The 21,072-nt window shown below is 32.9% G+C and overlaps 1 protein-coding gene across 8 annotated transcripts in view; it reads right to left on the bottom strand.

Annotated features, from left to right (window-relative positions):
* Nucleotides 1-20,644, bottom strand: part of Fhos (Formin homology 2 domain containing) — a 135,564-nt gene extending 114,920 nt beyond the window's left edge. For all 8 annotated transcript variants that reach the window (XM_088241253.1, XM_088241236.1, XM_088241261.1 and 5 more), the window contains exons 1-3: nucleotides 20,228-20,644; nucleotides 13,827-17,149; nucleotides 10,663-10,708 (exon numbers count right to left, since the gene is read on the bottom strand). In XM_088241253.1, the coding sequence (XP_088097379.1) occupies nucleotides 10,663-10,708; nucleotides 13,827-17,149; nucleotides 20,228-20,251 (3,393 nt within the window). In that variant the 5' untranslated portion in view covers nucleotides 20,252-20,644. The remainder of the gene's footprint in view (nucleotides 1-10,662; nucleotides 10,709-13,826; nucleotides 17,150-20,227) is intronic.
* Between the last annotated feature and the right edge of the window lie 428 nt (nucleotides 20,645-21,072).

Raw genomic sequence — 21,072 nt, 5'->3', positions numbered from 1 at the left:
GATACATTGATTCCAGCACCTGATCCCAACAGTTAAGCCAAAATAAATGTAATATAATAGCTGAAAAATCTTATTTTGAAATAAAAACCTTGTCAAGGTAAAAAATAAACCAACTCCTATATAAAAAAAGAAATATAATAAATGTATGGCCTTTAGTTCTTGCAGCGAATTCTTGTTTCTCTTAATGGCAATTTTAGTCTTGGGAACAGAAAAAAGTCAGACGGAGCCTGGTCTAGATAATGCGGTGCTTGGCTGATGAAATTAGTCAAAATTTTGTCCAAAAACACCGAAACAATCACTGTCGTATGAGACGACATTTTGCCGTGGTGTAAAATCCACGAATAATACCTCAATGCAAAACGAGGCTAGCACAGAGACATGCATATTTTATAGGCCAAAAAATGTTTAATTCTTTTTTACTGATAACATTTCATTGATTCCAAACTTTCAAAATTTTCCTTCTTTCAAAAAACACGCACTATCCTGGATTCAAACTAAAGATATGAACTCTTATTTTCTACGATATATTTTGTTGCCCTTTAAAGGAATATTTTTATGTTTTTTTTTGTATTTTTTATTTCCTTTTAATTACTATAAAAAAAATAGGTACCATAATATATTTTTTAGCATATTTTATTTTTTCTTTCTCATGTTACAGAAACATATCACAACTGTCAATTTATTATAGGAGCAAAAATTCATTAACATTTTACATTTACATTTACATTTTTTTTTTGCACCACAACAGGCCAGGAGGCCTAATTACAGTGGTGAATTACATCACAGAGCACCCAGGCTTGAGAAAAATCACATTTTTAATTTTTGTATTCTCACCGGGAATCGAACCCGGAACCTTCCGTGCGTGAGTCAAGCGTCTTGACCACTACACCACGGAGGCCGCCGGATTTTCTTGTATACCCACGAACAGGCCATGCCTTTGTGGGATTTTTTTGTTTACTATTAATATGTTTTTCGTTGCTATGTAATTATCCTTTATTTTTGATTACTCTGTTTTACCTCTTATGAATATTGTAAAAAAAACAAAAAAATTGGATAAACAAAAAAAAATATTTTTTTTCTTAAAACTACGAGGAGTGTAGTGACGCGTTTAATACCCAAAATATCTTAATGATGAGATGCTCAATACACTTCGATTTTTCTACACGGTTTACTTTGCCAATTCGATGTTTTTTTGGTATTTGTCGTTGCTGGACATTCAGCATGTTTATCATCATCTAAGCATCCACGAACATCTTAAAACCCCTTATACTATTCGTATGCCCGTGTTTTCGGCAGACAAGATTCTCCAAAAGCTTTATTTAACATTTTCAATGATTCGGCACATGAAATTTTATTAGCAATATGAAATTTGAGGCACGCTCAAACAGACGCTGACATAATACTGAGCATCCGATCGCCATCAAACTTTGACAAAAAACAGTGCTGTCAACTGTGGCTACGATATAATACCGATTGGTGTAGTGCGGGCATTTCAAATTACAAATTCTTGTTTACTTTTGATCATATGGTATGAACTGTCATTCAATTTATTTATTCTAGATAATTTATGCAGTGCAAGTCTGCGGAAATCACCTTAAGGGCGCTTTATAATAAACATTCCAACACGTCTTACGGTTGGGATTCTAAATTCTACATATTTAGTTCCCCGTTTCAAGCTATATCGAACATCTCGGCGAATTTCACTCAGTACAGGAAAGCAGTCAGTTACTTATTTTTTGGCGGCCTTTGTGGTGTAGTGATTAAGACACTTGACTTAAGTACGGAAGGTTCCGGGTTCGATTCCCGATGAGAACGCAAATAATAATTTTGATTTTTCTAAAGCCTGGGTGTTCTGTGTTGTAATTCACCACTGTTATTGGGCCCCCCGGCCTGTTGTGGTGCAAAAAAATAATTTTAAAAAATGTAATAAAAATAGTACTGGCACTGGTACCTGAAGCGTAAAACTGATCATCTTGCCTTCATGTAACAAAAAATGATCAAGATACGCTGCGATCGGTGTACCAATGCAGTGCCCTGTGCACCGTTAGGTGCGGAAAGGAAATGATGGTGATGAAGAACTTATTTAACTTTTATATGTGGCTCTTTTATTTCTACAGTTCTGGCATTATATCATATAGTTTTTGTCCTATATAAAAGTGAGTCTGTTGTCTGTGTGCCAAAGAAGTTCTACCATTTTTCGAAAAATCAGATTGCTTTGGAACTCCGAGTCTCATAATGATGAAAAATTAATGGGTTATTAAAAACTGGGTAAATGGGTTAACCTGATCTCTATTAGTGTAAGTGTCCACCAACGCATTTAGTAAAGATTGCTGTCTGATACCAAGCACTGCAAATGTTTTGGATAAACTCTGATATCTGTAAGGGCATAGAATTAAGAATAGTCAAAAACCACATACGCGCATCAAACAGAAGGCGACTTAACTACTTATAAAGGAATAGTTTTACGTTTTGACCCATTACATTCTTTGTAGACGTCGCTTAGTACGCAACTCCGATTTGAATTCAACTATGCTGTGTGGTGTCGTTTTAAAGTGTAGAAATACTGCTGGGATCTTAAAAAAACAGGATGGGCTCACATTTCATGTGTAAGCAGCGAATGCATGTGTAAGTAGCAAATGCATTACTAAAAACATAATTATTTTTTTATCTGTCCGATTGTCAAAGAAAACGTAATGGGCAATTTGTTAGTATTACCAGGGTTGTCAAATTTTTAATGCTACTTTGCTCATCTAATGAGAGAAATAATGAAAATTTGACCTATCGGATTTAACAACGCCGTGGTGGACATTTGACCGACATTATCTTTGAAACATTAAATATTATTTAAAGCTAGGGTTTCCTAGGACAGCGGTGCCCGTATTTTAACGGCCGTAGTGAACGGTGATGCGGTGGATAACCGTCGTAACGGTGACTAGAGAGTGGTTTCCTAAGAAAACGGTGTTATCAACACCATTTAACACCGTTTCCCTAGAAAACCACTCTTTAGTCGACGTTACGACGGCTATCCACCGCATCACCGTTCACTACGGCCGTTAAGATACGGGCACCGCTGTCCTAGGAAACCCAAGCTTAACATGGCATAAAAATAACCGTTTAACGTAAAATAAAATATGTTTTATTTTTTAATGTTTTCGCATGTACAATAAAATTTTAGAAAAATTAACAAATCGCTTTTTTTTTGTTTTGATTATATTTTTCGCGATCTGGCAACATTACTCAACGACTTCACGCATGCGCGCGCTGAAAGTGGGGTAAAGTGGAGGGTTAATTTGACACAGTCCGATGTATTCAAATATGATTCTACGCTCCTTCTGGACTATTCTTAATTCTATGAGTTAAGCTAGGGTTTCCTAGGACAGCGGTGCCCATATTTTAACGGCCGTAGTGAACGGTGATGCAGTGGACAATTTTTTTTCGTGAATTAAATCGAGATGGAAAACTTTTTAAGTTGTGAATATGGAAATCTAGTCTTATGACCCATCATTGGCAAGTTTTAATAATCGTTTTACACACAGTGTAACATTTACCAGTCTGCCTTAGTACGAATTTAAGATTTTTTTCTTGAGCAGATAAAAGGCGTTAAATAAATGAAATATGCTGTTTTTAAAATCCTCAATCTTTACTTAAATGTTTTAGCATAAACTGAAACACCGTTCGTTAGTATATTTATATTTCAAAATACCTACCAATGTCGTGCCTACAGTAATTTAGAAGGCCAGCAGTAAACGTTTGCCAGAGATTACCTACAGATATAGGCCACTACATCTTTAATGAGTTTCTTTGTTTTATGTTTTTTAAATACAAACACAAAATGATACAAATTACAAGGAAGAAGAACATTTTAGAGAATGAAATGTGGAAGTCTAAATTAAATTTTGTGAAATCTTAATAACTCTCCTAGGGGATGAAATCCAGTATTTTGTCTACAAACATTTGGACACACTCAAATATTGTATAAAAATATGCACATTTAAAATCTAAAAAAACGAATAATACAAAAAGAAATGTAGATGTTTATTTTTTTTTTACATTGTACATACATTTATTAGGGGCAGAGACACAGTTTATCGCGACACAATCAGGAATGGCCCATGCCTGTTAACCTGCCCCGACTCGCCAGAAAATACTTATTGATTCGGCGCACTTTTTATGCATTTATAAACATACATTACACACGTATATACGTAAATTTTAGCATTTACATAAGCATATTATATTTTATACATGCATATTCAGTTTAAACCTCACTGCCTCACTGTTTTCTTAGACTTAAAAAAGCATTCGACCCAACATTACATAGTATACTAGCGGACTCGTCATACGTTGTCCTGCCCGAACGTTGGCTTCCCTGCTATTAGCTTGGTAAAAAACTTTTCATTGATAAGTAGGTACCTAACTACTTGTTTGTGATTAAATTTCAAAACTTAAAATTGATAATATTAAAATGGCGGCCTCCGTGGTGTAGTGGTCAAGATGCTTGACTCACACACGGAAGGTTCCGGGTTCGATTCCCGGAGAGAACACAAAAAAATCAATGTGATTTTTCTCAAGCCTGGGTGTTCTGTGATGTAATTAACCACTGTAATTGAGCCTCCTGGCCTGTTGTGGTGCAAAAAAATAATATTTCATTTAAGTAGGTACCTGGGTACTTGTTTATGGTTGAATTCCAAAACATAAAATAATATTTTTTTAAATATGGCATTCTTTTTGCAAACGTCGAACTCCGGTCGTCTCACCACAAAGGGGTGTACTTATGTAGGAATACGATTTTTAAAAACGGATTGAATTTAATACTGTTTTAGTGTTTCCAAGAATCCAATAAAATGAAACAAATGGGTAGAAATTATAAGGAATTTAAGGAAAGAATCTGATTGAGATCCACAAAAAACAAATGCTGTTTGTTATCATTCAAAAACAAACTTTTTGTATACACAAAAAAACAACATCTTTCCATTTTTTTGCAAATGCATTCTCCTCGAATGCAACCTTGGTAGATCGATGAATTAAACATTTATGCTCCTAATTTCTTTTTTACATATTCGATTGAAGATTTTAATATCTACGAAAACGCACAGCGTAAATCGGTTAAGCTGTTTAGGAGGAGTACGGTGACATCACACGTACAGAGGAATTATATATATAAAGATTTTATTCGAGAAACTCAGGATATTTGAAATGGGCTTAGAATAAATAATTATATTTTTGAAATCAATATAAATATTTTGTACAAATGTTTTCATACGTAAATATAAAAAAGAAATTTAATAAAAATACTTTGCTAGAAAAACGCGACATACTTGGCCTTGGTAGTTGTGACGTCAAGAGTCGTGAATGTAATGACTGTTTTTGCGGGAATTCAAAATTCCATTTTTTATACTATTAATAATAAGCAGAATATTTTTTTTTACTAGACAGTATTTCATAGACCTTTATTACTTTAAAAGATTAAAAAAAAAAAAACATATTTCCCTATTTCTTTATTTCAAGCTACCTACTCTTAGGTCAGATCTGCTATAATATGTTAGTATTTATAATGTATTCTTTTTTGTATATCCATGTAAAAAGTCTAAAACAAAACATTCTTGTAATAAAAAATATATACATACTCGTATACATCATATTAAACTAAAATGGTAAAATGTCCTTCTCGGCACGGGTGTTCCCAGTGAGGAATATATTGTTAATCCAATTATATTATGTAATCTTGTCAAGTATTTAATAAAAAAATACATTTCATGCTACATATCATTAATGTACTGCACGTATTAGCTATTATTTTTTTATTACATTTAATATAATCATTATCATTCCCTTTCCGCACCCAATGAAGTGATCTTTTTATCCTTGCCAGTGGCCATTCATGAGCCCTGAAAATCCCTTGTTCTCTGAATAAATCCCCACAAACAAATATGCATTCTTATTTTCCGATAAAATACTTAAATACACTAAAAATTCATTATGCAGCGTGACAGGTGTTATAATATTAATTATGTATATTTTATTAATCTCCCTTTCATTTTTTGTTCATTACGTGCACCCCCCCCGTTTTTATTCAACCCCATTTACTATAAGTTCCATATTTCTTTCTTTCAATTCAGTTTTTTTTCAGAAGAATTCCCTTTTGCGCGAATTTTATTATAATTTATTGAAAATTGAAGTTTTTTTATACATTCCGATAATTCTTGTGGCAAATAAGTAAATATTATATTAGAATAAACATAAATCTAGATTTTTGAAATATTTTTTTTTTTGGAAAATTTATTTATTCACCCTTAAGGATTATAACATTCATTTTACAAATTTATATAATTTTATTTATTCATACTCTGTTCATATACTATTTCCAATGATAATATTTTTAACATCTTTTGTAAAGGTTGTCTGAGTCTTTTGTTAAGTTTTGTCTGGTAGTTAATTGTATGATTTCAGTCCCCGGTTTATTAGTCTCGACTGTCCTTGTCTCGTTTTAGAAGGTTGTATATGATATTTTTCTGATATTCTCGTACTAGTCCATGTTTTTCTTTAAAAGGCTAAGCCTCTATTTTGAGGCTTGTAAGCAGGTGGTATAGAGGATATGTAAGGAGGTAATTAAAAATACACCACGACACCCAGACCAATTGAGAAAAATCTTTCTTGGATTTTTTTCTTGCAGCTGGCGGTAATTGAACCCGCGACGCCAGTTTCACCAAACAAAAGTTGGCCGTTTAACCAACTGCGCCACGGCGCCTGTCTGTCTGCCTGTTTACGACGATTTTTTTTTAGTTCTTCGTCTACAATTACATCAGTCGCTAATTTATGAATAAATTTCAAGGATTCTAGTTTAATGAGTTCAGTTACATTTAATTGCATAGTTTGTTTAAAAAGTTCTTTGGGTACTGTTAGAAAGGGGAGGTCATATACTAACTAAAAAAAAATTTTTGCTGTCTTTGTAGTCTGTTTATGTCATTTTGATTTCCTGTTCCACATAGTAGTCGCATAAAACATATTTTAGTTTTTACATATACTTCGTAGGTTCAAGTCTAGTTACAGTCACTGGGAGCTTTTTTAATACGTTATAAATTATATCTACAGAAGATCTCATAATATAATTTACACGTTCATTTACTAAAAAAGCGTTATAAAAATGGTTTAAATTTATTCTTATTATTATATTACAGACTGGCTTTTACCCGCGGCTTCGTTCGTATAGTATCAAGGAGAAATTGGTTAAATAATTGGTTTTGTCGTTCAACAATACGAATGTCCCCCATGAAAAAATATGGCTAAAAAGTAGCCGGTAGATTGCCGGTCTTTCAACAATCGCAATGCAAAAAATGACGTTTCGTTTGTCTTTGGCGACGTAGCTTCGTTATTCTGTTTTAATATTACTTTAATCAACTTTTCCACTGAGGATTTTCCAGACGGATGGATTTTATTCAGCATAAAAAATAGCTTGCGACACTTGCCACTTCTCTAGCTATCCCTATGACAAAAATCATGTCAATCGGTCGCTCCACTGCGACGAGAAAGAAGAATTCACTTTCCTTCTAAGAATTTACTCGAGTGAGATATATTTTTTTCGGAATTAAAAGTAGCCCATTAACTTTTTCAGTTCTATGGCCATCCTTATGGAAAAAATCTAGTCGATTGATTACTCCATTGTGACTTGAAGGAAACACAAACAAACACACTCTAGCATTTATAATATTAGTGTGAATTAAGTTGTGTTGTGATTAAGTTTAAGTTAAGTTGTAAATTATTTAATATATATGCGTTGTTTATTTTATCAAAGTATTCTCTTTTCACCCTTAGAGACATCTTTATTAATTTTAATAAAGTTATTTTCAATCACTCCAATATTTTAGAATTATCAATATAAAAAATAAAAAAAGCGTATAAAAATTAATATTGCGGTAAATCACTTAAGTAAAGCGTTCTTAAGGTATTTATTATAATGATGAAAAAAAGAGATGGATAGATTATCAATAATAACAATAATATCATGTTTTATTCAAATAGACCGTGATTTTTATTTTATTAGGCAGAAAATGCAAAGATGCTTAAAATATTAATAACTGTTGATTTGATTAAGCCTCGTGGTGTCGTAGTGTAATGGTTAGCGCGTTTGCCTATCATGCAAAAGATCTCGGGTTCGATTCTCGGCATGGTTGATATGAGTGTGTTTTCACACTAATTTCAAATAAGCGTAAGACTGACACGCCGCGATTGGTGTACCAATAGGTGCGGAAAGGTTGTTAAAATATTAGGTGTCGTTATTTAGTAATTATCGGAACCACGAAGCAACCTTATGTGCTTATTTATGTATTCATGTTAAAGTATTTCTATTTACTTAAACTTGCATATATTAGAATTTAGCACAACTTTAGCTGTTTTAAACACTGAAGCCAAAAAAATGCTTATAACGTGTATTAATATTGTTACCAACGCCGCGATTATAAACACTATCTTCATCGGCACATATCGAGACGGTATTAACGAATATCGATATTTATGTACGAAAATGTGTGTATTAGTACTAAAATTTAAAGTATTTTCGTGGGTAACCTGTAGTTGAACATGTTTAGAAAAAATATGTAAACGTATTTTATTTTTCATACGAAAAACTTAATTTTACTTTGCAAATAAAATTTAAGATAAATTTTATCTCCCGATTAGAATACGGACCCAAGACTCACTAGCGTTGAATTTTCTCAAAGGAAAAAAAGTTCAAAAGGTGTGCATTTTAGTAGAAAAGTTACTGTAAGAAAGGAGGCGCAGTATTCGCTCTACTCGTTTATTTAAAATTTCGAAAACTTTTTCGATGGGTATATTTATTAACAAATTACAACAAGGATGGAGAAAACATTAAAAAGGGAATATGGAAGTCTAGGCATTTACAGGGCTTATGACCTGTCATTGGTTGGTTTAAGTGGCCACTTTATACACCGTGTAACATTCACCATTTGACCAATGTTTGAACATCCATATTTCTTCAGTTCTTCCATTTGTTGATTTTAGTGAAGTTAAAGAGCTGAAACCTTTATTGTTGCGAAGAGATTCATCTGACTGAACTATTTCACATACTAGGCCACGCCTGAAAACAATTTTCCAATTTTAAAACTTCTTCTTGGACCAGTTATATTTATGGATATTTATGTTGTTTTTTTTCACTGCCATTATAATTTTATGGCTCTGAAGCGAAGTAAGTTTTTTCGCTTTCGTATTATTATACCCTTCACACCAAAAGAGGTAAGTTTTGACAGCCAAGACGAGCTGAACCATTTGTTTCCTTGCACTTAAAACATGTACGAAAAAACGTTAATATTTTTACGACTGCCGTAAAAATATGCGGGTTTTCAATAAATGGATGTTATGGTCAAATTTTTAGATGGTTTATTTTTTAGCCTTCTCAGAACAGCAACGTAAATGTTTTTTTTGTAAATTTTGTTTGAAAGATGTAGCCTTAACATGTAAATGCACGCGTGAAATATTACCGTACTATTTGAATGAGTGATATAATGGTATCAGAGTACTGGTCTCATATTCAGATTCGCCGAAAGTGAACACAAACAGGTCTGGTGTTTCGCATTTAAATTCTTAGAATCTACAAACTATGCAGTTTAACATATTTTTATTTGGTGATTGCGTGCGACTGGGATTGGTAGTAATAATATATTGTTCTAGTTGAATGCACATATGGTAAAAAACATCCAACGGACAATTAAAGTTACTAAAGATGAATTTGCCTGAAACCTTGAATAGGTGTCTTGATTGTTCTCTAGAAAGCGTAGTCTAGCTTTTGCGCTTTGCGGGTGTTTGGGTCTAATTTGCTAAACTATTGTACGAATCGTTGGTAGTTCATATTTTAATTTTAAAAAATATCAACAATGTTTCAAAAGCTCCATGCGTCTAAAAGTTTGTAGACAGGCTGAATATCCTCCCTAGAGAGTTAATTAGATCTAAATTTGTTGCAACAGAGAGGAAAAATATTTTTGAGAAGGGAATATGGAAGTATAGGCATTTATAGGGCATATGACCTGTCATTGGCTAGTTTATGTAGCCACTTTACTCACTGTGTTCAAATAACATTCACAATTCTGCCTATGTATAAACTTCCACATTTCCTCAACTATCCCATCTTTTGTGAAGTAAAGAGTTGAAACCTTTATCATGTGGATGAGATTCATCCTGCTGACCAATTCACCTTCTAGGCAACCCCTGAAAACGATTTTTAATTTTTATGCTTCTTTTTATACCAGTCAGTTCAATCAACAATGTTTTGAGTATGTTCAAATGTTTGTAGACAGGCTGGGTTTTCTCCCCAGAGAGTTATTCAGATCTAAATTATTTGTAAAATGGTTCAGCCGGATGAATTTCACCCACATAATAAAGGTTTCAGCTCTTTTACTTCACAAAAGTCAACGGATCGAAGAGTTGAGGAAATGTAGATGTTTTGCAGAATGGTTAATGCTATACAGTGTGTAGAGTGGCCACTTAAACCAGCCAACGACAGGTTATAAACTCTAGACTCCCATATTCCCTTCTCAAAAATATTTTCCCTCCACGTTGCTACAAATTTAGAAAAAAAATGTCCTTTGAATTTATGCAATTTAAAATCAATAACAATTAATCGTTAAAAATAAAAAATATGTATGTACTTACATTATTCAGCGTTTCAGCCTCATCTCTGCAATCGATTATGTCACTTCTGAAATGAAAATGAGGTTTTTCATTTAAATTTTGAATCATAGTAAATAAAAATACAAATATTAATAATGCATCATATTTGTAATTGTCCATTGTACTTACATAAAGCATTATTATTTATAATTGTAATTGGTGATTTTAAATTGATGAATGATTTTGAAAATTACATTAAATGTAAAGTTTTAACATGTCTTTTATGTTTTCTAATTAATTCAGTAATTAAACGGCCTATTAATACATTGCATAAGAAGATCGTTTAGTAAATATTATCTGTTCCTTAGAGGATAAAACATGGGAGTCCACCTTTTGCCGTTTTGAAGTAAAAAGTGCAGAAATTATCGCAATAACTTATTTTAAACGTGAGTAAAACACCAAAGTCCACTTTCGTCATAAAAATGCTCTTTTAAGTAGAAATTGAAATCTGAAGCCCATTTGTTTTACGGAAAAAACATCAGTACAACCAGATATGCTATTTTATATGTACTTTTATTATAAAAAAAAAATTTATTTTGTGTTGAAATTTCTTTCTAAATTGGAATTATTTCAACAGGGAGGGAAAACATTTTTGAGAACGAAATATGAAAGTCTAGGCATTTACAGGGCTTATGACTAGTCATTGGCTTGTTTATGTACACACTGGGTAGCATTCACCATTCTGTCCACATTGACTCCATAGGGAGGAAATCCAGCCAAGCAAGCATTTGGACATACTCAAACATTGTTGGAATTATTTCATTTGGTTCAACATTTACGATGTTTTGGAAATCGCACAATCACAAAATCTTGTTTCCTGAAAATTTTGTTAAATGTGACTCCCGTGGTTTATCCTTTGATATTATAAAGCCATATCAGTTTGAAAAGTTAAGTAGGTAAAATATATTTATATATATTTTAAAATATGAGATTTCAAAGGACTACAGTGACATGGTTATTTAATCACAACGTTGTGTAATAATAAAGATTCGCTGTAATTGGCAAAGGAATACACTTAACCAATATGCATAATTAAGATGGATGCATAATTAGTGGAGGATATTTTCGTTCTATGTTAAAAAATTGTGTTTTTATGAAATTAAGGGTTAATTTCAAATGAATTTTTTAATATTACATTACATTTTTCCTGTCCAGTATGTAATATAAATCTGTAGGTCGGGACGACGCATGTTAAAAATCTTATTTTCTTAAGCTATTAATCTTTCGGCTAGTTGACGACAGCGTAATGTATTATAATTATTCACATATTAGGTTTGAACACATAAGTATTTGGCACAAGCTATTACTTTTATGTAACGACGATCAGTAATTTTTTCATCTGTTTTGTTGGAATTCAAATGACCGAATTCTTTTTCCAATTGGTTTTCTTTCGTAATAAAAAAATTGCATTTCGAGATCCAGCTCAGCTTATATTTGATTTAATTATCGTTAAAAATATGAGTGTTGCCTACGCGCGCAGCCGGACTTAAGACACCGAGTTTATACTAGCGAAAAAAACACCGGTTCGGCTACAGAGCCGGCACAACACGGCGCGCTGCTAGTATGAGCAGGACCCACAACCTGGAGCGGGCTCAGTAACCGTGAGTTAGATGTCGACCTTACCTTTCGGTGTTTTCCTGAAGGGTACTTCAGTTGTCAGTTGTCAGGGAAAGGTCGGCGTCAGCTATCCTATGCAAGCGTCGCTGCTCAGTAAAGGTCAGTTGCAAAACTAATTTTAGATTTAATTGACTTATTTTAATTATTACCTGAGCTCAGACAACCAGGAATCACAGTTCAATTTTTTTTAAACATATACCTACTCCTAATTCTATAATAATAAATCAAAATCTTTTAAAAGTCTTTAAAACTATGAAAACATTCAAATAGAGATCCATTTACACAAGTCGCATGAAAAAAAGTAAGTTTGTAAGTAAAAATTCTTGATGGAAGTTTACTAAAATTTATTATAGAAATAAGAGACGAGTGATAATTTAATCCACAAATTTGGAATATCCAGTAACCAGTTTTACCGCTTTCAGACTGATCAGTCTCAAAAATGTCTCGAAAGCGGTGAAACCGATCACTGGATATTCCAAATTTGTGGATTGTAGTCTCGTCTTTTATTTTTATAGTAAAAAGCATGAAAATATCTTTTACGGAAAAGTAATAAGACACGATTTTTTTCTGAGAGGCGTTCAACCACCCGCGGACTGCATAAAAATCCCGATGCGCACCCGATCGGATTAGTTCAAGTCAAGATATTACGTTCAACTAATTTAAAGAAAATATTCATGAAAAATATTACTTTCTATCATATAATAATTAGTTTCTATTCGAGGCTGAAGAGACATGACGTTTGCCTAAAACCAAAACGAAATAGGAAAGTTTTCATAACTTTTGTGTCGGGAGATTTGAATTTCCAGGCGATGTACCCCGTCGCCCTAAATTTCCGTGATCAAATTAAAAATAATTTTCCAGCATTACTACTCGTCCGATCTCGCTCTGGTTTTCGCCATTCTCTACAATGATTTTTTAAAACATCTGAATCGTATGTTTATTAAATATAAAAACTTTTTACTATCAGTTCTGCAAACCTTAATTCATAACATACTAAAATATAAAATTTTTCGCCTTTCACAATAACTACCCGCAAGAAGTATGTTTTAAATACAATAAATCACAAATTTAACACAGATCTCTCACGGAGAAACGTACTGGACATTTGAGAGAGAAAAAAAATAATTATGGAAAGAAAAATGTAATTTTCTGTCTTGTTTCTAATACAATGAGAATATTGTTTGGTGTAATTATAAAATAAATAATTTGTGAATACTTATTCACTACTTATTCATACTTATTCATTGCGAAATAAAATGAAATTGCAATAATCGCATCTCACAAATAAACCATTTATGTTTTAAATATTGAAAGAATTCTAATTGCATTTGATATTGAGAGTTGAAATGAAATAACCAAGAAATTAATCAACGACAAATGATTTTGTATATGAGAGCTATCAGTCTGATGGATCTACTTGTATCTTAGAAAATTCGCGAATTTTTTGTAATAGCGATCTGTAATCTATGTTGTAAAAAATTAAAGATTTTTTGCTTAAAATTGATAAAATTGCAAAAACTGTCTCTTACCTGTCTCTAAGTTTTTGGATAACTGGTCGCTGTGCAGTACTGTCATGGATTCTCACTTCCCTTGGATCAATTTCTCTGCACTCCGAGTTGTCCCCTTCTACTATTTCCCTCCCAGTTTTCCGTGAGAGAATTCTGTCCATCATGGGACTAAACAGTTGCCCGGATGTTCCAAGAATGTCATCGATGTCCATGTGTCGAGAAATGAAAGGCGCCATATTTTTCTTAAGTTTTCCTGCCTGTAAACGATTGCACTCTACGTTTTCATAGGGTGATGTTCTTCCGGCGAAATTCTCACAGTCATGAGGTGTCTCCAGACCTTCGGGACTTCTGCGGTCTCCAAGCGGTTCTTCGTCATCATCGTCTTGTAGGTCGATAGGAAATCCGGGAACAGCACTAACCCCGTTGCTAATTATCTCAGCTACTTCATTTGGTTTATCTTCACCCTTTTCTGAAAGAGATTCCGATTCAGAATCATCAGTAGGCCGCTTTTCTACACTTTCTGGTATATTTTGATTGCTCGAAAGCCACCAGGGTCGCTCTCCTGATTCGATGTGTTTGATTCTAACCACATTCAGAGTAAAATTATCTTCGCTCTTTGGATCTTCTACACTTTTAGGTATTTTGTCTACTTCTGCAGATTTTGGACTACTGTCACTATTTAACCACCAATCTTTTTCACCGGAGTCAATATGCCGAATTTTGTACACATTATACTTATCTGATTGCTCGCTGTCACTTGAACCCTTTCTACTAGGAGTTTTTACTTCTACACCTTCAGGAATGTTACCGTTACTATCGAGCCACCAGGGCCTTTCTCCGGATTCTTGCTTGACTATATTGAATTTAAAACCATTAGCGTTGACATCGGTCGAATTCTTTTTATCACTATTATCAGCCGACTTCGAAGAGGACTTTGCAATACTACGTTTACTTTCACTATTCTTTTCACTCGAATCCATCCACCAAGCTCGTTCACCTGATTCAATGTGCCGAATTATTCTTGGTTTTTCCACACTTTTACTATCAACATCCGTCGGAATCGAAGCAACATTTGATGTGTCCTGACTGTCAGAATCACATGCGTTGTCTGGCCATTGGTTTTTCTCTGAAGTTTCTTGTCGCATTTTAAATAAATTGGTAACTGGAGCTAGTGCACGCATAAGGAATGACTTTGCTTCTTCTGTTCTTGGTTGTGCGTCACTTTTGTTGGATTTTGGACTTGGTGAATTTTTCATAGATTTGTCCACTGAAAGAGATATATCATCAATAGAAGTTCTAGATGATTGGTCATATTTTATATCGTTGAAAATTGTTTGAGATTCACTTATTCGGTTAGTTTTTTCAACTTCTTCGTCGCTTGTTGAGTTGCTAGAACGAGTTGATGTGGTGTCAATACTATTGTTTCGAGAAAGAGACACTGTTGGTGATCGTGCATCTGAATTGTCATTAGAATCACTGGCGACATTGTTCTGAGAATCTACACTTTCATTCGATTTTTTTATTTTTGACAGTGTAGTTCGTAGTTTTAGTTTGGTACCTATTTTAGTTTTTTTTGTTGTTGTGATTTCAGTAGCATTATCATTTTCACAATCTTCATTTTGTACAGATGATTCTGAATCACCAGAACTTGTTGATACACTTTTTCTTAGGGTTTTTTTCTTAGTTTCTGCATCTTTAGACTTGACTTTAATTTTCTTCACAATTTTTTTACCCCCCGATTTGATTGATTTGTTAAGAGACGTATTGGATTTGCTTAAACTTGCAGATTCCGATTTAGGAACTTGAGGAGGAAGTTGATCCAAACACCTTTCTGGAGACGACTGTCCACTATTTCCGTTTTGATGAGGCGAATAAGGGCTATTTGATTTTTCTTTAACATGCATATTTCTTGGTGGACTTTCGTCACTCCTTGTCGTAGAAGAAGAATCTGAAGTCATTATTGATATCGTCGTAATCGGAGATGCAACTGGTAAAAACGAACTTTGAATTCTAACAGGTGAATTTCTAGGTCTTTCAATAGTATCTTTTGGTGGGGTCTCCGGTTTGGGAATGCTTGCGATGGTATCGTCTTTTTTTATAGTTTCGGGGGTTGGTAATACTGTTTTTTCAATGCTTGGGCTACTTATATTTGAAGAATTTTCTCTTGATGAATATGAACTATATCTGCCGGATGAATATCGATTACTCGATACAGGTGAAGAATATCTAGTATCCATATAGGAAGACCACGGAGATGCCGATAATCGAGTGCTTGCATAGCGCGAGGTTCTTGTACTATCATCAAGACGGTCAGATTGCATTTCTTTATCAATCATTTCTGATTTCTTTTTCGGCCGACTTATCGTTTTTTCAATTGTTTTCGCCATATCAGCTCTCCGAGAACGAAGATAAATAGACGAGCTTGGTGGTGTTGGAGATGTACCTCGAGTTACTACAGTTACAGATATCATAGACACAGTTTCACTATCAGAAGACTCATCTTCCGAACTACTTTCATCTTTGATTTTTACCTGAGAAACTTCATCATTATACGATTCAGTTTCTGTATTGATTTTTATCACTTGTTGTCTTTCTTCTTGTGTATCAGTTATTTGTGATGATGATTTAGCCTCGGATCCAGTTGCCATATTTGTGTTTGATGATATTGAAGGTGAGCTATATGGAGTAATAACAGGTTTATCGAGTAAACTACTTCTGTACGTACTGCCAAATCTACTTGGCGTTGTATATCTAGATGCACTAATTGATTCTGTTTTAGGTTCTTCTTTAACTAATTGCCGATTGTAGGCCGATGGCCTTTGGTAAAGTTTAAAGGAAGGGTATGAAGATGTGTTATAGGATGGAGATTTGCAACTTTTATTAGGAATGTCTTTTTCTCGTTCGTTAACGCCATTTTCGCGTGCCTTATCTTTACTCGACGCCTTGATTTTACTGTCTTCGTCGTAGTTTCTAGTTTGCGAATTATTTCTACTATATACTGGACTATGATCCCTGCTGGGAGATCTGATCGCATGGTTTACAGTTAATCTGTTATATGTTGACAGATTATCTGTTTTATCAGCTGACTTATTCATATACTTATTCAATACAGATTGTTTTTCTGGTTTGTCATCTGTGTAAGAACTTGGGTATCGACTAGAACTTGTATTGGACGATTCCCTTGTCCCAGATTTATCTCGTGTGTATGAACTTGAAGATGGAGTGTAGGTACTCCTGAAACTACTTGATCCTAAGGAGCTGTACCGACTCGGGGTTGGTTTATCCAAACTACTAGAAGCTTTCGATGACGTGTCGGGCTTACTGCGGGAATAGCTGCTGTCATACTGAAAATATAAAAACTAATTAATAAACACACAAAATAATAACGTAAGGTAGTTTTGTTTGTTTTTTTATTTACAGTTTATCGAGCTTAAAAATAAAAGAAAACATAAATTACTGAATTCGATATAATTTATCATATGTACATTAAAAAATTACAACAGAGATAGAGAACATTTTAGAGAAGGAAATATGAAAGTCTAGGCATTTAAAAGGCTTGCAATCTATCATCGGTCGGTTGAAAATATCACTTTACACACTGTGTAACTATCACCATTTTGCCTATGTTTAAACATCCACATTTTTAAATTCTGATGATTAGAGTGAATTAGTAAATCAGAAAACTTTTTTTTGTGAAGAGATTCATCTGAATTCATTATTTCACATCCTAGGCAACGTCTAAAAACAATTTTACAATTTTTATACTTCTTATTAGACCAGATGGTTTTCCTTCTTAAAAATGTTCTCCATTGCTGATGTAATTTTTTAATCTTAATAACTCCCTAGGGAGTGAAATCTAGTTTTTTGTCTACAACTATTCGCAAAATATTGATCATAAACATTGAATGTGAATTTGCTGTTATTATATTTTTCATCAAAATATTTATATATAGTGAAAATCAATGTAATTATTGAGATTTGATTTGACATATATGTTACTATATATATATGAGATAATTGAATACCTATATTAAATGTTAGTCACATCATGCATAACACTTTTAAGACACGTTAAAAATTTAATACATTAGTTTCTACGAATAAATATATTGCAGTTAATTATTAACACATGATTATTGTAAAATATTTTTATTTAAAGGTAACTTATATAATAACAACATGTGTAAGTTGTAGAGTATAAAAAGAAAAGTATATTAAAAGAAAAGCGAAGATATGTAAAACAATAATTATTGGTAACACTTCCTTTTTTAATTTTCACAAACCTTTTTAACAACTGGTGCTTCGGAGCTATCTTTTTGTGTAGCATTAGGTTTATCATTCTTATTTGATTCGTTCTTATTCCACGGAGCCTAGAAGTAATTTTTAAAAAAATTACCATGAATTTAATTAACTGCTCTAATACACATAAAAAATATTTATACTTAAGGCTGTACCCTTACCGAAAACGATTAGGGCTGGTCTTAAAGTCACGAAAAAGTCGATATTGTTTTAAATTAAATATTACAACAAAAATTATTTTCTTTTTTCAAAAAAAGATAATACAATTCTATAAAAAAAGGTCGCAACTAGTATTAAAAAAAATAATATTTTTTAAAGTATTAGTATTAGTACCGAAGGTATAACTTTAAGTAGAAATAAAGGAAAATGTCACAAAAATGTATGTGATTTAAAATGCTTTTATTTCTATTCAAAAACAAAAAGTTAAAACTTTCTTGCCGCCACTTTTATGTTAAATTTATTACCTTCAAATTGTTCCAACAAATTTTGGTTCAATACTTAGTTTTTATTAAGATCCCAGATACCTACTCGTAAGTTTAGTCTAAATTTGAAATGGCATAATCTGCCGGTCTAAAAGTAATTATATTTTAGTTACATAAAACTTTTAGGTATATTTTTCAATAAAAGTACCTTTAAAAACTAGTGTTTTTATCTAATTTATTTGTTTTAATTTTTTTATTATTGCGTGATTGAAAAAAAACATTCGTTTTAAAATGGCAAAATCGTATGATTTCCTTATTTTACGTTCGTTTTATTAGACCACAGCCTTAATTGTGGATACCTGTAATAGTTAAATAACCGATTTGAACTAGACAGCAGTAATTCTGACATTAGCTGCACTGCGTTACCCAGAAATTAAAGGTTATCTGTTTATTTCTGGCAACAATTATTTAAATGCTAACAGATTGAAAATGTCCTACGATGTATATATATATATATATATACATATATATAATGCCAAGTCACTGACCATTCGATAATGTATGACTCATTATTTAATCCAACACGAGCCAGGAACCTCAGATTGTTCTCAATGATAAATAATTAGTTCGTTAGTAAAATAATTATAATTCGCAATTTACATATATAAAAATATAGTTTCAGAGATCTATTCAATGTACTTTACGACATTGAATGATTTTCACCCTCATTTTTTTGTTATCCGTATTTCAAAACAAAGCAAAACGATTTTTTCAAAATTTATCCCGAAGTAATTTTAGAAAACTCGTAAAACCAATGAAATAGGTATAAGTATAACTGTTTGTTCAATGCTAGCCAATGACAGGTTACAAACCCTGTAATTGCATAGACTTCTACATTCCCTTTCTTAAAATGTTCTTTATTTCTATTGTAATATGTTAAAACTGTTTGATTTTCAGTAGTGTTTATATACTTTCTTCTGTTAAGTTTCACTGAAGATGTTTTTACGTTATGATTATTATGCTGTTTGCTATTGTTCAATGTTTTATTATTCTACTTTGTAAGCGCGTGAAAAACAACGTTTAGGTAACACCAAGGAATGACAAAATATTTTAATAAATTATGGGGAGCGAGGAGTCATAAAACAGAGGTAACCAAAACATAAAGCACTGGAAAATATCTTCAAACTTTCATCGCATTCAAAGCGTTTATTCAAAGAACACATAACACCTAGGTACTCGTATATGCAAATGTTTTAAAAATCTACCATGCCCAGTCTAAAGATGCCCATTTGAGGGTGAAGGTGCTATTGGCCAAATAAATAATTGGAAGGGTACAAAGTATTTTTAATTTAAAATTCATATTAAAACACATGTTATAATATAATAACTTTTACTACATAAAAAAGGTACGTTTTTTATTTTATAGTATAATTCATTATTTGACTATTATTATTTGAAATTGCATCGAATTGATACTCAGGAACAAAATAGATCACAACAAGCGGATACACACGCATTCAAAGTTTCAGGAGTGAGCAAGCAGCAAGCAGCAAGCAGCAAGCGTGTATGTATATTTATATCTATTCATAACTAGATGACTTTTATTCTTTTTCTTCCGTTCGACTTCCGGCGGGCCATTCATAATATTTACATACTAAACTAACTTGTGAATGTAATTTTCTTTACAAAGTTTATACTCACGTAAGACCTTCGGTAGGAAGACATGTCTGCTGTACATTCACGACCTCAAAATAAAAGAAATGAAATTCTCAGACGCGCCGTAATTTAATACGAGTATATAAACATTTCAGGATGAAATAATTCGCCACCAATACGCGTATATAGATTAATCGGAGAACCGTAATGAGACCCGGTCACTGTGGAAAACTTTCCGACTTTCCCAAACTACCTACTTAAGCGATTGGCAATAGAGTTTGGTTGAATAATTACGAATTTTCAACGACTTTGGGCCTATTATTTATGTGTACTTTAAAACTTAGTTTGTTATGTGAATTGTAGTAATTTGAGTTGTGCACGCGGTAGATGCGAGTCGGGTTAGGCGTCGGTTCGGAGCGTCACTACGGAGGGCGCTCGTATTGAGACTGGGAAGATTATTCCGGAAGCTGCTTAACTTTAGGGCTGACACATTCAATCGCCATCGTATAATTTGCTTAGTTTCATTATCCTTCAAAACAGTTTCCAACGTTTTACTAAACCTTTTCTAATAAATCACTTTCGGTGTTTTCTGTACGTATTTATTTTATCTTAATACTCTAATCTGTCTTACAGAATACTGCGAAAAATCCAGTTTTTTGTATGATTCCTTCCAGTACAAAGTTTGTCTGCCTATGAATTAATATGTCAGTTATTTAATCCCAGTAAACTTAAACTGCAAGAATGGATAGTCAAATACACTTTCAAATCAAAACGTATCATATTTAAATTCAATACTTCAAACGATGTTAAGACCTTTTTGACTTATTACCCTATCAATCTACGACCGACGCGACGCTTAGTGTAATTATAAAAAAATATCTTTCATATTT

This window comes from Micrasema longulum, unplaced genomic scaffold, assembly GCF_059751315.1.
Source record: "Micrasema longulum isolate JH-2025_06_02 unplaced genomic scaffold, ASM5975131v1 h1tg000127l, whole genome shotgun sequence".
Classification (NCBI taxonomy): Eukaryota; Metazoa; Arthropoda; class Insecta; order Trichoptera; family Brachycentridae; genus Micrasema; species Micrasema longulum.
This window is presented reverse-complemented; position numbering and strand designations above follow the sequence as displayed.